General features: G+C 46.3%; 1 protein-coding gene across 1 annotated transcript in view; it reads right to left on the reverse strand.

Moving 5' to 3' along the window:
* The window catches only part of LOC138826686 (synaptic vesicle membrane protein VAT-1 homolog-like), a 97680-nt gene extending 96963 nt beyond the window's left edge, over positions 1-717 (reverse strand). The window contains exon 1 of the mRNA XM_070021916.1: positions 409-717. Within this exon, the coding sequence (XP_069878017.1) occupies positions 409-644 (236 nt within the window). The 5' untranslated portion in view covers positions 645-717. The remainder of the gene's footprint in view (positions 1-408) is intronic.
* Between the last annotated feature and the right edge of the window lie 15677 nt (positions 718-16394).

Consider the following 16394-nt stretch of genomic DNA (forward strand, 5'->3'; position numbering starts at 1 on the left):
CAGCCGGGCGCGGGGTCCCGGGAAGGGTGACGATGCGGGATGGCCCCGGAGCCAGCGGGCACCCACGAAACTCCCTAGAAACTGCCACGCCGCGCGCCCGCCGCCACCGCGGGGTAGCTTTTCTCCCCTGCCCCGCGTCAGCCTCGCCCCGCCGCGCGCGGGCTGCGGAGCGCTTCCGACGGCCCCGACCCCCGCGGCGCCCCCCGGCCCTGGCGCCCCCGGCCCCGGGCGCCCGCCCTCGGCGCCGGCCGGTGCCCCCCCCACCCCGCGTCGTGGGGCGGGGGCGGCTCTGGGAGCCGGGGGGCCTGGCCGAGGGGGGGTCCCCAGCATCGGGGGCCCCCGGCCCGCCCCACCGCCCCTCCCCGGCGCCGGCGAGCGCGCAGAGCCCGAGGGGCGCGGATACTGGACCAGGCTTTGACGCGGATCTTGAGCTCGCCGTCCTGCGGCTCGGGCATGGCCCTCCGGGCGAGCCGGAGCTTGTTGAGCCCCCCGAAGCCCACCAGCACCACGGCGCGCATCTCCCGCGCGTCGCCGGCGCGGTGCGAGCCGTCGCCGCCGCCGCCGCCCTCCGCGGGCTCCGGGGTCGCCTCCTTCTCGATCATCTGCTCCGTCTCCTCCGCTTTCTCCACGCCTTCCTTGGCCATGGCGCGCGCGGGCCGCGTGCGGGGCGCTCGGGCTGCCGTGGGGAGGATCGGAGCTCCTCCCGCGCGGGCTCCTCCTGTTGAATGCGCGGCGCCCGGCGGCGGCGCGCGGGGCGGCGGCGGCGGCGGCCTCGGGCGGCCCGGGGCGGGCGGGCGGGCGCCGCGGCCGCGGCCGCGCCGTAAGCCTCCGAAGAGCCGCGCCCTGCGCGCCTCCTCGCCCCACAGCCAGCCCCGGCTCCGGGTTTCCAACCCGGGCTGCGGACCCCCGCTTGGTCGTGGCTCTGAGAGACTCGGCCTTCCGAGGACTCTTACGTAAAGCCCGTCCACGGCGGCGCCCGGCCCCCGCCCTCCCGCCTCCTCTCGGTCGCGGCCGCCGTTTTTGGTTATTTACGGCTCCGGGGCGGGCGGGCGCCTGGAAATGGACTGAGATGCTGCGGGCGGGACGCGCGGCCGGGCGGTCTCCCGCCGCCCGGGGTGAGGGGGGCCCGGGGCCGGGTGGGGGGGCGGGGGCCGGAGTGGGGGCGGCGGAGAGACGGGAAACTGGGCTGCGTCCCAAGCAGGCAGTTCTGCGAGGAAGAGCCGGGGAGACGGGCGCGGGAACTCAGCACTAGGATACAAGCCCAGGGCAGAGTGGGCACCTGCAGGAGCCCTAGGATGCGCCTTCCAGACGACCTCCCTGCAGAGGACCGCGGCCCGGCCCACCGCAGGCAGCGCCTCCGGGAAAGTGATCTTAACGACCATTTGGGCCCTGAACAGAATCTCGTTCTTGTTCTGACTCCAGAAGACTTGGTACCTCATCCCCCAGCGCACGCACGCGCGCGCGCACACACACACACACACACACACACATGCATGCACGCGCACGCATGCACACACATGAACATGCATGCACACATATGAACACACACGCATGCACGCACATATGCACACGCATGCACACACGCATGCACGCACATATGCACACACATGAACACACACGCATGCATGCACACGCGCGCACACACATGAACACATGAACACACACGCATGCACACACTGCAGCTAGCCTTCGTGTGCTTCTTTTGCTATCAGATCCCTTAAAAGAAAAGCTTATTGCACTGAAAGGAAATGCAAAAGCTGGTAACAGAAGGGGCTTGCTTGGGGGCACTTGACAGATGGAGAGAGATGCATGAAGCGTCTTGGTTGTGTTTTGTAGTGTGAGAAGCCAGCCCCGGCAGGGTGGGTGCCTCCTTCACCCTTCCTGAGCCGCAGCACCGGGGTCCATGCCGCGCGCCTGTTAACTTGGTTCTCCACCTGGTGTGAAGTGGTCGGTGGATAGGATTCCGGTGATGAGGAACTGGATTTCCAAGCTCCAGCCTGGGGAAGACCATAAACAAGTGCATGTTTCCCTCCATTCTCTCTCTGCCTCCGCATCTCTAATTTCATTTCCTTGGCTTTGGGTGCCTCAAACATGTTCATATAGCCAGTGGTGCTGACTCCAGCCTGTGATCCTGGCTACTTGGAGGTAGAGATCCAAGAAGGCAATTCAAGGCCAGCCTTGAACTGGGTGGGGGTAGAGGAAAATGAGGCACCATCTCAACAATGACTACATAGAGTGGTAGAAGTCAGTGAAGCCAACTACCAGGAAAGCATAATGCATGGGAGTTGTCTCACTCAGAAAGAGAGAGAGGAGAGAGAGAGAGAGACAGACAGACAGACAGACAGACAGACAGACAGACAGACAGACAGAGACAGAGACAGAGAGACAGAGAGACAGAGAGAGAGAGAGAGAGAGAGAGAGAGAGAGAGAGAGAGAGAGAGAGAGAGAGAGAGGATCTAAAGTTTAGTTTACCAAAGTCTTTACATATTGGACAAGCACCAATCCTGGAAGTTGACTTCCTCATACTTTGAGCCTGCCTCCCACTACCTGGGCAAGGAGAACACTTCAGGTGTTCTCCATATGCTCCTGTCATTTTGTCCAGGTACAGTGGTTCACACCTGTAACCTATGCTATTCCAGAGGTAGAGACTGGGGGAAATCTTGGTCTGAGGGTTTGCCTCAGACAAAAACTGCAAGATCCTACCGGATCCATAACTAAATTTTTAAAAAGAGGGGGCTGGAGATACAGCTCAAGTAGTGGAGCGCTTTTTTAGCAAGTATAGATCCTTGAGTTCCATCCCCAGACCTCAAGTAGAAGAGAAGGAGCTATACTTTTGGAGCGGACATGTCTTGGGTGCTGATATCCAGTGCAATGTATTTCATTGTTTTGGCCATGCCTATAATTCTCCACGTGTTCGGTAAGTTATGCAATTTGATCCTCAGAATAATCATATGAGTTAACAATTACTGTCCACATCTGACAAAAGAGGAAATCAAGTCTTAAGTAGGCGAGTCACTGTGCTGAAAACAACACATGGTTTCTTTTAGCTGTGGTGAGACACAAACTGACTTCAGGTCCACGTTCAACAGGAATGTTTGTTTACAGGACAGTTCTGCCTCTGACTGATCCTACTCTGTGGAGCTGCTCTTTTTCTTGGCACTCTAGTATTTCTATTCTACCAAGATCCCTTGCCTTAGTTCTGAGTGTTTTCCTTTGGCATTAGTAAGATAAACCTATCATACAATCAGCAAAAACCACATTTAAGAGAAAGTAGCTTATGTGGTATACTAAAGGCTGCATAATTATACCCTGCAAGGGAACCTTCTGGCTGCACATAAGCCCCAGATTATAATTGGCAGACAGCCCATTGTCAACAAGCCAGAAGGAACACACCGTTCTCTTTGCTGCTTGGAGAAGAATATCTTCCGCTTAGTCCCGTATAGCACTATCATTAACTATTCCAAAGTTTTATCCTTCCTGGTGGCATGTAGCAAGAGCTATATGTGAGGCATATCTAAAATTAAACACAATGGATCAATTTTTAATTTATAAAATGGATTCCTTGGCATTGTAGGGTGATGTCAAACAGCGACCACTGCTGGTGAAGCCTACCTACTATTATAGCTCAGCTCTATGACCTTACCAATGACTTCAAGAAAGGCCCCTTACACTTGTTCATGGCGGGGGGGGGGGGGGGGGGGGGGAGGGGGGAGGGGGAAGGGCGGGGGGGGCAGCGGGAAGAGAACAGGGATAAGGACAGGAATAGGGAGGGAGAGGAAGAGTAGGAGGGAGGGAAGAAGGGAAGGAGGGAGAGATATTGAGGGAGAAAGAGAGAAAGAACGAGAGAACTCAAGATATTGGATACCTGAGGGGAGTATTGCATAATAGAGGTGAGGGGGTTTTTGAGTAATGGTAGGAAGCAATATTGTTTTAGAAATAATTAAGTAATTTGAAATGCCTCAGTGATTTTCGGGGAGGGGAGGGGGATCACTTACCCGATAATCAATGCACTCAACTAGTCTTTAGTAGTCTTTATTCTATTATTCCACTTCAATATTATTAGAATTATTTATCAAATACATTACATGATTTAATCCTGCAAAGAATCCTGTGCCACAGGAGCTAGTAGCTCTATGCTACAGAGGAGAAACTTCAGTATAAACGGTGTTGATCCTAAGATCACCTGCTTAGTTGGTAGCAGAGCTGGCATTTGAAGTGGGAGGCATTTGACTCTGGAATGTGAATTCTTAAACTTTATACTATAATATCTGTGGTTTTATAGGTTTCTCTATCACTCGGGCATAAAAATGCTACAGGGGTAAGCTAAGAAGGAAGGTGATGAATTTTAAAAGTTGAATAATAGAAAGAAGTAGGAGATTCTGGCCAATAAAAGGTCCTGGTAAAAATCAGCGGCTGGCATTAAAGAATTCCATGATTTCGTATAATTCTTCTACTTAAAAGATTCTTGCTACTTACAAGATAATAACATACGACTGCTAGAAGCACTGCACTGCTCTGCAAAGAACTAGTGAGAAAACACGTTCTATCTCTATCTTTCAGGCCCACTGGTAAGAAGAAACTCCAGCCACAACAGCAGCAGCAGGGTATTTGTTCATCTCCTTTTGAATGCTGACCTTGTACTCGTGTGAAGTGCTAGAGATGAAATATTATGAAAGGCTAAGGTGTTCTCATTTCCAATGGAGCTCACGGTCTGGCCATGTAGAGGTACATTGGTTTAGGTTGGGTTGCCACAAGCAAAGCTCTCTTAATTCAGACCTCTGAGTGCAACTGATTATCCCACTTGTGAGGTGATCTCAGGAAACACCAGTAGGACTTGGGGACCTGAGACAGGGAGGGGAAATAAATCAATGCAAGTTGTCTGCCCAAAGGCCATCACTGGGTCATTAGGGTTAAATCCCTCGAAGAACTCTAGGAAGCAGGGAAGCACGCCTACCCCTCAGAGGCTCCTCCAATCAAGAGGCAAGGAAGTGGAAGATCCATCAGCTCTGATCAGTCTATGGGTGAGATCTGTCGATTATCCACTGCTTCTGGCCAACCTTGCACCTGTGCTGTTTGGAGCCAGGCAGCAAGACACAGCTATAGAGTCAGGTGTGTCTGGAGTTGGAAGAAACTTAATCATTTATTGTGTATGGCCATGCTGGGTTCCAGAAGGGCAGAGGCATGTTCCAAGAGAAAAAAATTATGTCATAAGCTGGGTGCCAGTGTCTCATGCCTATAATCTTAGTTACTCAGGAGGTTGAGAACTGCAGTTCAAGGGCAAGAAAAGTCCAATAGACTCTTATCTCCAGAATTAGGGGTGTGGCTCAAGTGGTAGAACACCAGCCTTGAACAAAAAAAATTAAGGGAGAGCACAAAGCATTGAGTTCAAGCCCCAGTACAGGCACACACAGGAAAAAAAAATCACGTAATTATTGTTCTGTTTGATAAATGCTGCAAAGGAGAACTACACTAAGCATCAGGGAAGCCTTCACCATGAAAATAACCATAAAGCATTCGATTCATCTACAAAAACTTCACTGTGTTCTTCAGCTCAGGAAAGCCGGGCCCCATTCTCATGGTCAAGACATGGCCATCATATACACGTTGACAGAGATGAGTGGGGAGGGGCACCACAAGGGTCTGCCCTATTTTATCTACCTACTTCCGATTGGCCAGAGCCTAATGATGTAGCTGCTTCCTGTTACAAAGGAGGCTAGGGAAATGTAGTAGTTTCATATTTAAGAGACAATGTCCCAGTGACAATATTTGAGTCCTGCAACTAAGAGTGATAGTATCTGGAAGTACAGTGAGGACTTTTCTGAAATAATGTTGCAGGGCTTGAACCAAATGACTGATCAACTGTGAAGAATGAAAAGGTGATTCTCAGCCCTCCCTTGCTAAAGTCAAACACTGCTCAAGGATCCTGGGTTTCACTGTTGTCTTCCAATAACTCATCTAAAGCATTGTTCACCCTATTCAACCTTTTTATTTTTCTACATAGAGTTCACCTGCAATTTTATTATGGAAGATACCAGGAAAGCCCGAGTGTTGGTCATAAAGCACTGGAAACCATTTTAGCACTGGATTAACCAGATCATGGGTGAATAAAATCAGTGCCACTTTGCCTACGCTTGCCCTTTTCTTTGTAAGCAGCTCTTATCCACAGAGAGGTCACTTGATCGATTGTTTTGTATCACTTGGTAAACATGGCTGACCAAGTGTGGAGGAGGATCTTGCCACATAGGACTTGAGGAAGGAATTTTAATGAAGCAGTTTGTGTTTTGGAAGCCTCTTCTCTGCTAAAAGATTTCTTTTATCCTGGGTCTTGGCACATTGTATAGGATTTTCCCTAGTATGATTTATCTTTTTTTTGTCAGTCATGGGGCTTGAACTCTGGGCCTGAGTGCTGTCCCTCAGCTCTTCAGCTCAAGGCTTTTCTGGTGGTTTTCTGGTGGTTTATTGGAAATAAGAGTTTCACGGACTTTCCTGCCCAGGCTGGCTTTGAACCATGATCCTCAGATCTCAGCCTCCTGAATAGCTAGGATTACAGCTATGAGCCACCGGCGCCCAGCTAGTAGTATGATTTCTTGTATGAATCATTGCACAATAATGCTGTCAGCCTCTTCTAAATCCTGCACAGAGCTGTGTTCTCCCCAGAGTATTTCGATATAGATCACTGTGAATAATGGCCAAGGGATGGTGATGTAAAATTCACGTTCAAAAGCAAAGTACTCACTCCTCAGAGCGGGTCCAATACAAACTAGACAAGGGAGAAGTCTCCCTCTCCCTTGCTCTGTTGGTTTTTTTTTCATCTTTCTTTCCTATGAGCTGAGAACATGCTATTATAAATCAGAATGAACTAGACCTCCAGATACTCACTTTCTTATTTCCCTGATGTCTCTGGTTTGAGCTGAGAGATGATTTTCCTGAGGGCTCTGTTTCCTTTATTATTTTATTGGCCCATATCCAGTTTGTTAAGGCTTTCACAGTCATGACTGTGTGAAGCTGAAAGACCTTGATGTAACTGGAAAGGCTCAGTCTGAGAAGGGCACACATTGCCTTTCTTTCTTTCTTTCTTTCTTTCTTTCTTTCTTTCTTTCTTTCTTTCTTTCTTTCTTTCTTTCTTTCCTTCTTTCTTTCTTTCCTTCTTTTTTTCTGTCTCTTTCTTTTGAGGTTAAATGGTTTAAATCTTGGGAGATGGGGAATGTCCTTCATGGGGACTAATCGCTTCCTATTGCTTTTAGTATATGCTTTCTCTTCACACAGAATAGTATAGGACATGAGTAATTGATCAAGCATATTTTCTGTCCAGTCACCCATCCATCCACCCATCCATCGTCCATCCATCATCCATCAATCCATCCAACCAATTCACCCATCCATACCTTTGTACTAGGCAAAGTGAAAAGAACATATTCTTTCTTTCCAGGTAGGTCTCGTTCAAATCCCAGATTTTCTATTTCCCAGCTGGGTTAATTTTAGGCTGCTATAGAGAATGAGTGGGTATCTCTGAGTGCCTGCTCAAGGTAGATTTTGTAGAAGAAACAGCAAAAGAAGATGGTGCTGTCCTCAAATTTCTGAGAGCTGAATTACATGAAAATAGACCTACAGATAGCTTTGAGAAGATGGAACTCTAAATTGGAAACCAAGAATTATGAAGCAAACCCAGAAGGGAGTGTGGAGATCTGTGATAAACAGGTTGTGTGCATGGCTTTCCAAAGGGGTTACTGTGATATAGATTCAACTTTGAACCCTTGTTCCAGTCCGTTTTTCGGTCACACTGAAAACACATGAGGGAAGCCATTTAAAGAGGAGGTTTAGTTTGGGTCACAGTTTTAGAAGCTGTAGTCCCTTGGTTTGCTGGCTCCGTTGCTTCTGAGCCTATGATGAGACAGAGCGTCATGGCTGAAGGGTTGGTTGAACATAGCTTCTCACTTCAAGGTGGCCAGAAGTAGAGAGAAAGAGATTGCACAAAGGGTAGGGGGGCAGATGCAAAATGTCCTTCAAAAACATGGTCCCAATGACCTATTTCCTCCAGCTAGGCCACATCTCTGCAAGTTTCTACCACCTCCTCAAACAGTGCCACCTGCTGGGCACTAAGCCTTCCTCAGGGAGAGTTCCTGGGGATGGTTTCTAGGGTTTCCTATTTAAGCCATCACATTTGTAAGAATGTGAGCTTTGTAAGAATGTGAGCTCAGGATTTCTAGGTGTTCCAAATGCTCATGAGAATTCAGAAGCCTGGATTGGTCCACAAAATGTACCAGATTTATAAAATCCTAACAAACACCACATATGATGAACAAGGTACATCCTACAACGCCAATGTAGCCACAGTGGCTCTGGTTCACCATCTTTGCCATATGTCACCAATTCTCGGGCAGGAGTAGGCCCATCGGGACCTTTCTGGTTATCACAACTTAAACCAAAGGATCTTAAGGGACAGAGGCAAACGGTGCCTCTAAACATCTTACAATGCATAGGACTATGTCATTACCTCGTCCAAAATGCTGCCAGTCTACAAAACCCTGCCCTATGCCTAGGATCTAAGATGTCATGAAGTAGTCCAGAGGGCTATGGTTTTGACTGGCTGCCTGTGTGTTACCCCACATCAAGACAATTGTCCTAACTTGGAGTGCTCCTCATTCTCCAGATGGGTTCAGAAGCCTGTTATGTGCAAATCTTATTTTAGATACTCAAATGCATTTGAAGCTGATGTCCAAAAGGCAACTAAATCATTCTGGACAACTTTGTTTTAGAGACAATTGTATTTTATTGAGAGAAAAATCAAACGGCACTCCTTAATTTAATATGCCCACAGCCTTTCTGAGTAGAAATAGCTTTTGAGATATTGATTTTGAGTTTGGGTATTGCCTGTGCCTGTTTATCTAGGAGGCCATCAGGAGCAAAGTTGTCCTTTTATCTTCAGGATTTAATCCTGTCATGCTGACAGTGGCACCGAGGCTGGCTGAAAGATGAGGTACATGGGAGAAGAAGGGTTGTTATGACTTGGGGATTCAGTGACAGAGAAGAAGGAAGTCGATGAAAGAGATTCACATTGAATTTCCCAATATTTGCAAAGAGCACTTTATGATGAACACTCACCCATCTTCTAAGCAGTGCCAGTCATTCACGTTATTGCCTTGATTTGGGCCATGGGAACACAATACCATCAGAATGATTGCTTACAGTTTGGAGTCTGGAAGGAAAGGATTTAAGTACTCACAGGTCTGGGGAGAGCAATTTTCTTGGTTTCTAGGCAGCTTTCCAGTTTTGTCTCCCACAGAAGGCAGGGTGGCCAGTCCCTCATGGGACCTTTCCTTTTTTTTTTTTTTTTTTTTTAAATTCCCTAATGATCCTTTGGCTTTCACTGGCATTTGTTGTGGTATCTCTGTTTTTCATCTCTAATTTGATTTATTTGGATCTTTTCCTTCCTTCTCTTAGGCAGTTTAGCCAAGAGCTTGTCAATCTTATTTATCTTTTCAAAGAACCCAATTCTTTTTATTTCATTGATTCTTTGTATTTTTTAATGCCTCTTAAGTTCTCCCTTATTTTTTTTTACTATTTTTTTCCACTTAATAATTTGGGGGTTGTTTGTTCTTGTTTTTCTAGGAGCTTAAAGTACATCATTAGGCTATTTATTTGAGATCTTTCTGGCTGTTTCTTTAAAATTTTTATTTAGGTGTTCATAGCTATTACCTTTGCTCAGTACTGTTTTGCTATACCCCAAAGGTTCTACTAAGTTGAAATTTCATGTTGTTTAGACTCTAGGAATATTTTTATTCTCTTATTTATTTAAAAGATCCGTGATAAGCCAATATATTATTCAATCTACACATTTGTGAACCTTCTTGTAGTTTCTTTGGTTGTTAATTCATAGTTTTTATTCCAAGTGGTCTGTTAGAATACCGTGGGTTGTTTCAACTTTCTTCTATTTGTGAAGACATGCTCTATGTTCTAAAATACCTGTTTAGGAGAAAGTTTCATGGCCACTTTGATGAGGAAAGTGACCCCAGTAATGAGGGCTCTGCGTCCATGACCCAGTTGCCCCCGGAACAACATAGATTTAGTGCTACCACATCCTCCTGAGGTTCTGACAGGAAACCCACAGTCCATCCTACATTGCCTCTTTTCTCTGCATACTATAAGGTTTCCCAACCTGGCTTTCACTGCTAGGGGAAAAAAGGCTTTCTGCAATACTGAGGAGGGGTGGCAAGAAGCTGTTTAGGGATTTCTGGGTGCTGGCCTGACATCCATTCCCAGAGTAGGTGTCAGGGACGCTGTATTCCATCCAGGAATTGGGCATCCACTGCACTGGCTTGGATAGCAGCATGTAGATTGGGCGGTAAGTTCTTCTGCAATGGTGATCTGAGCCTGAGGTCATATGACCTTAACAATGTGAAGGAATTCTTTCATTGGATGTTGTCCTGCTTATCACGTCTTTCTTTGATTGGCTGTGCTTCTCAATTTTTACTCAACAGGTTTCTCCCTGTGCCCAGGATCCCTGATGCTTCCCCTACTCTTTCCCATCAAAGTTTCGTGGTTTCATGGTTTCCTTTATATGTGGAAACTAGATTTAGCTAGCTTATGAACTTACAAGTAAATATATTGGGATGTCGGCAAGTGTATACAAATTAACTGAAATGTGGTGGACTCAAGGGAGATGGCAATATAATTTTTTTTGTCGGTCATGGGGCTTGAACTCTGGGCCTGAGCACTGTCCCCCAGCTCTTCAGCTCAAGGCTAGCACTCTACCACCTGAGCTACAATGCCACTTCCGGTTTTCTGGTGGTTTATTGGAAATAAGAATTTCACGGACTTTCCTGCCCGGGCTGGCTTTGAACCATGATCCTCAGATCTCAGCCTCCTGAGTAGCTAAGATTACAGGCATGAGCCACCAGCGCCCGGCAAAATAGACACTTTTTTTTTTTCTTGTCCATGGGGCTTGAACTTAGGGCCTGGGTGCTATTCCTGAGCTTTCCTGCTCAAGGCTAGTGCTCTACCACTTTGAGCCACAGTACCACTTTTGGCCTTTTCTGGTTATGTGGTACTGAGGAATTGAACCCAGGGCTTCATGCATGCTAGGCAAGCACTCTACCACTAAGCCACATTTCCAGCCCCTGGCAATGTAATTCTTTAGAAAGGCAAAGTCTAAGTTCAACAACAACAACAACAAACACCAGAAAGGGTGGGATGGGGCCAAGGTTAGAGGAAGGAAGAGGAGAACCCTGTCAAGAACGCAATGTATATCCCACAAAATTAAGGACACTAAGCTCTAGGGTGGGTCCTGGGAAGGAGGGAGCGGGGAGGAGGCTATTAAAAGGGCGGATATTGAAAGGATGGGTTGTTTTCATAGACTGCTTTGTTAAATGGCAACTCTTCTGTACAACTACTTAAAGATAATTTAAAAATAAAATCAATTTAGAACAAAAAAGATTGGCGGTATGGGCTGGGAAGGTGGCTCAGTGGTAGAGTGTTTGCCTTGCATGCATGAGGCCCTGGGTTCGATTCCTCAGCACCACATAAGAAAAAAAAAAAAAAAAGATTGGCGGTAAAAACAAAACTCTCTCCTGTGTGAAGATAGCTACCTGCCCCTGTGTCCACGCGAAGGGCTCCAGGACCCGAAGCAACAATGCCAAAGTCTGCGATGCCGGCATTTCTCCAAGTAGCGCTTGCTTTTTCCAATATTTGGTTTCTCAGGCTGGGAAATCAATCTGCCTGAACAGTGGCTGTAAGACAAGGCAAGTGGTCCCTGCAGCCAGGCCCTTGCGTGTGGAAATACAGGTGAATAGGGTTGGCTGGTGGGTAGCAGTGAGGCCTTGCAAACAGACCTTGTGATGAATATGAGGCCAAGTAGGTTATTTGGGGGAGGAGTTCAGGCAGTACTGGCAGTGGAGTGTGGAAGTTAGCTAGGAAAACCGGGGTGTGGGGGATTCCCTTTTAAACAGGTCAGAAGCTAGGGCTCATTGCATTGGGGGGGGGGGAAGGTGAGGAAGTACAGAAGACAGTGTGGAAGGCGTTTCTGAGTTATCCCAAATGGCCACCAAGGATACTGGGCCATGTATGCACCCTACCCCATTGCCCATCTTGAGTCGAGGGCTGAAATCAACTTCTACCCTGGCCTGGCTTCAGAGTTCCAGTCCTTGGGTAGAGAGTAGCAGATAGTCGCAGTGAGCAGCTCCAGAAGGCATATGGATTTATACTGTTGTTATCATCATACAACTTGTACAACAAATGCAAGCCAACTGTAGTATCGTTACACTTATAGCTCTTAGAGAATCCTAAAAAGCAAAACATGCCTGAATATTAAATCATGTTTAAAGCACCAAAATGCAACACAGGTCACAATAATAGTCACTCAACGTGATGTAGGGTGTCTGAATCAAGATTTGTAGTGCAAGAGTACTGGTTTACCAGGAAACAGATTTATTTTTTTATTTTTAGTGCCAGTCTTAGGCTACAACTCAGGACCTGGGTGTTGTTCCTGAGGGTTTTGTTTGTTTGTTTTTGGTTTGGGGGTTTTATTTTATTTTATTTTGGTTTGGTTTGCTTGGGGTTTTTTTGTTTGTTTTGTTTTGTGTGTTGTTTTTGCTCATAGCTTGTGCTCTATGACTTGAACCACAGCACCACTTTGGGGTTTTTTGGGGTGTTTAATAGGGCTGGCTTTAAACCACGATCCTCAGATCTCAGCTTCCTGAGTAGCTAGGATTACAGGCATGAACCACCAGTACCAGGCCCAAGGCAACTTATTTTGAACCCAACAGAGCTATAATATCTTGTGAATAACTAGATAACTATGGGTAACTATCTTGTGGATAACTCACTAATTCTACTTGTCCTTTTTCTAGCTGCCGCAAAAAGTTGGTTCTATAGTTGTGAGATCATTAAGTTTTCACTCAACCCAATACATCATTTTATATTAACTTTCTTTTCTTTTCTTTTTAGCCAGACAGGGTTCTTAATTGAAACTGGCTGATTTAGTGTATTAAGGAAAGAAATCAATTTAAAGGATATTGGATAGCATCGTGTAGAATCAGAAATCTGTAGAAAGATTTAAAGGGAGAGCAAATGGTTAGGAAACCATGGCTATAATTGCACAAGGTTTGAGTATGTTCCTTCACGTTCCACCTGATGGAAGCCTGGTCCCCAGTTTGAGGTGTAGCTTTTAATAGACGGAACCTTCTGGAAGGTCATTAGGTCATGAGGTATTGCCTCAGAAGAATGAATGCTCTTCACATAAAGTGAGTTCCTTCTCAGACACCTTAAAGACACCTTTCAAAGCAGAGGCATGGAGGAATAAAGGGACCTTCCAGAGGGAGGCTATTCTTTTCTAAACTTTCTAACCACAAGAGGTAATGACAGTCATGATATCAGAGACTATGGCTGTTCCACAGTTGGAGGGTTGCAGCCGGATGGAAGGAAATAGGGGAGTCTTGGCTTGGGATAGTGTGACTTAGGTGGCGTAACTCAAGTCTAAACACAGGATGGTTGGGCACCTGACAACTCGAATTTCACATTAAAGGGCCCACAATTTTGTTTCCTAGTGGAAACTGAGAGATTGGACCGGGGATATTCCACTCTTCCCTCCTTGTCTGTGATGGTTTACTTCTATTTTAACATGGAGACATCACTATGCTTCTAGAAGTAAAGATAACACAGAAGATGGTTCTCGGGACTGGGAAGGTGGCTCAGTGGTAGAGCGCTTGCCTTGCATGCTCAAGGCCCTGGGTTCGATTCCTCAGCACCACATAAGCAAAAAGAAAAAAGCCGGAAGTGGCGCTGTGGCTTAAGTGGTAGAGCGCTAGCCTTGAGCTGAAGAGCTGAGGGACAGCGCCCAGGCCCAGAGTTCAGGCCCCATGACCGACCCAAAAAAAAAAAAAAAAGAAGATGGTTCTCCTCTGCCTTTCTGACACCCTCTCCCTCCACCCTCCATAGATAACCAGCCTCATTGCTCCCTGGCTTATCTTTGTGTTTGTCTTTTTTTTTTTTTTTTAAAGATTAGTATACCTACATAGATCTTTCCTTTTTTCTCCCTGCCCCCTTCTTGTAACTCCAAAGGCAGTAATCTATGTACACCCTTTTGCTCTCTGCTTTTCTTTTCCCACCCCATAAATTTGCTCCTGGAAATTGCTCTACCATCCTTTCATAAAGATCTTCCTTCTTTCTTTTGTTGCTGCTTAGTAACCCAAATGTGTACGTACCGATGTGTATTCTCACTCCATTTTTAATGCTTGTCAACTAATTCAATATTTAAAATAGAATAAATCATACCAGTGGATTGTAAGTTTCTGGTCGTTGTCGTTGGTATGGGAATAGAGTTGGACATGTCACCAAGGAAGGGGAAGGGGAAGGAGAGCACTCTGGGGTCAGGAGACTGAAGAGTAAAAGAATCTCCCCTGGACGTGGGTGTTGGGACTCTTTCCCACGCCTGAGAAGGAATTGGGGCATCCATAAGTGATTGGATTCTACACCTGCTCTCCAGTGCTGTCAGCATCAGAAGAAAACCTTTTGGTTTCTGACATAAGGAACGTCATGGCTTTCATGTTACCTTCTTTGAAGAGAGGATAAATCTGAGGGCTTTGTATCATTCCAAACTGCTTTGCAACATGGTCCTTTTGAGAATGATAAACAAAGAAAGAACTAACAGTTGTGTGGTCTACAAAGGGATTTCACAGCTTTGATCTTTCTAGAACTGTTAAGAAGGACATATGTTATTAGCTAGGATCCAGCAAGTCATTGATCTCCAAAGACGGCAGTGTAAATAAATCAAAATCGGTTAGTAAGGATGAGAACTGAGCAAGTGCAAAACTTCCAGTGCTCAGTGGGCATAGGGTGAGATGGTACTGTGCTGCAAGGAGCCACGTCTCCATCATGCAAACTTGGGGACATGTGACACATCCATATGATGCCATGAGAGCTTCCCAAGTATGGCAAGGGTAGAGAGACTAGAACCCAGGTCCCTTTGGGTGAAAAAGCAGTGGTACAACTGTATAGAAAAGAGGCTGGGGAAGTGGCGCTGTAGCTCAAGTGGTAGAGCGCTCACCTTGAGCTGAAGAGCTGAGGGACAGCGCCCAGGCCCAGAGTTCAAGCCCCACGACCGACAAAAAAAAAAAAAAAAAAAAAAAAGAAAAGAGGCTGGGAGTCCCACAAAAGATTACATGTAGAAGTACTTCTGAGTATTCGTACCAACGCATTGGGAATCAGACATGAAGGGATACTTGTGTTCCTGGCATTGGGGCATTCATTACTCACGATAGCCAACAGGCGAATCACAACCTAACTATTCACCAACAGAAGAATGAATAGAGAAGTGTGTCATTTTTTAATACAATAAAATACTGTCCAGCCTTTGAAGTAGAAGGAGGAAATTCTGTAAGATGAGCTTGGAGGAAATGGTGCTAAGTGAAATATCCCAGACACAGACAGACAAATACTGCAAGATTTCCCCTCTGTGGGGATCTTAAAATGGTCACATTTACAAAACCAAAGAATGGAATGGTGGTAGACAAGGCCTGGAAGAGGGATGATGGACAGTCCGTAATTAATTGACTTTATTAATCAATTAACAAAATTCCTGTGGTAAGTTCCTTGGAGTCACGTTTTTCTCAGTTTACCATCTACAAAAGGAGAATGCCATCAGCCAACTGCTTAGTTTTAGTGAAATATCATTTAGATTAGTGTTCACCAAACTTTTTTTTTTTTTTTTTTTTTGTCGGTCATGGGGCTTGAACTCCGGGCCTGGGCGCTGTCCCTCAGCTCTTCAGCTCAAGGCGAGCGCTCTACCACTTGAGCTACAGCGCCACTTCCGGTTTTCTGGTGGTTTATTGGAGATAGGAGTCTCACGGTCTCTCCTGCCCGGGCTGGCTTTGAACCGCGATCCTCAGATCTCAGCCTCCTGAGTAGCTAGGATTACAGGCGTGAGCCACCAGCGCCCGGCTCACCAAACTTTTTTATGTAAAGGGTCAGATGGTAAATACTCTTTATTTTGCAGGTCATGAGTTTTTGTGGCAACTTCCACTCTGTCTCTTATAGCAAAAGCAGGCAGACAGTATGTAAAGCAGGTGAGCAGGGCTCTATGCTAATGAACTTTGATTCATTAATCTGGCTTTGAGTTATAATCTGCATAACTCTGAGTTAGAACAATAGTAGAAAGCCTTTAAACACAGAGATAATAATTATGACCCTATATTATTATTGTTAGAATATTGTCATATCAAGTTTAGCTTTATTCTTTGTTGTCGTTATTGTTTGTTTTAGTTGGTTCTGGGGCTTGAACTCAGGGCCTGAGCACTATCCTTGAGCTTTTTTGGCTCAAGACTAGCATTCTACCACTTTGAGCCACAGTTCTACTTCCAGTTTGGGGGTCATAATTGGAGGTAAGAGTCTCACAGATTTTT

This window comes from Dipodomys merriami, unplaced genomic scaffold, assembly GCF_024711535.1.
Source record: "Dipodomys merriami isolate MVZ:Mamm:240054 unplaced genomic scaffold, mDipMer1.0.p SCAF_148, whole genome shotgun sequence".
Lineage (NCBI taxonomy): Eukaryota > Metazoa > Chordata > Mammalia > Rodentia > Heteromyidae > Dipodomys > Dipodomys merriami.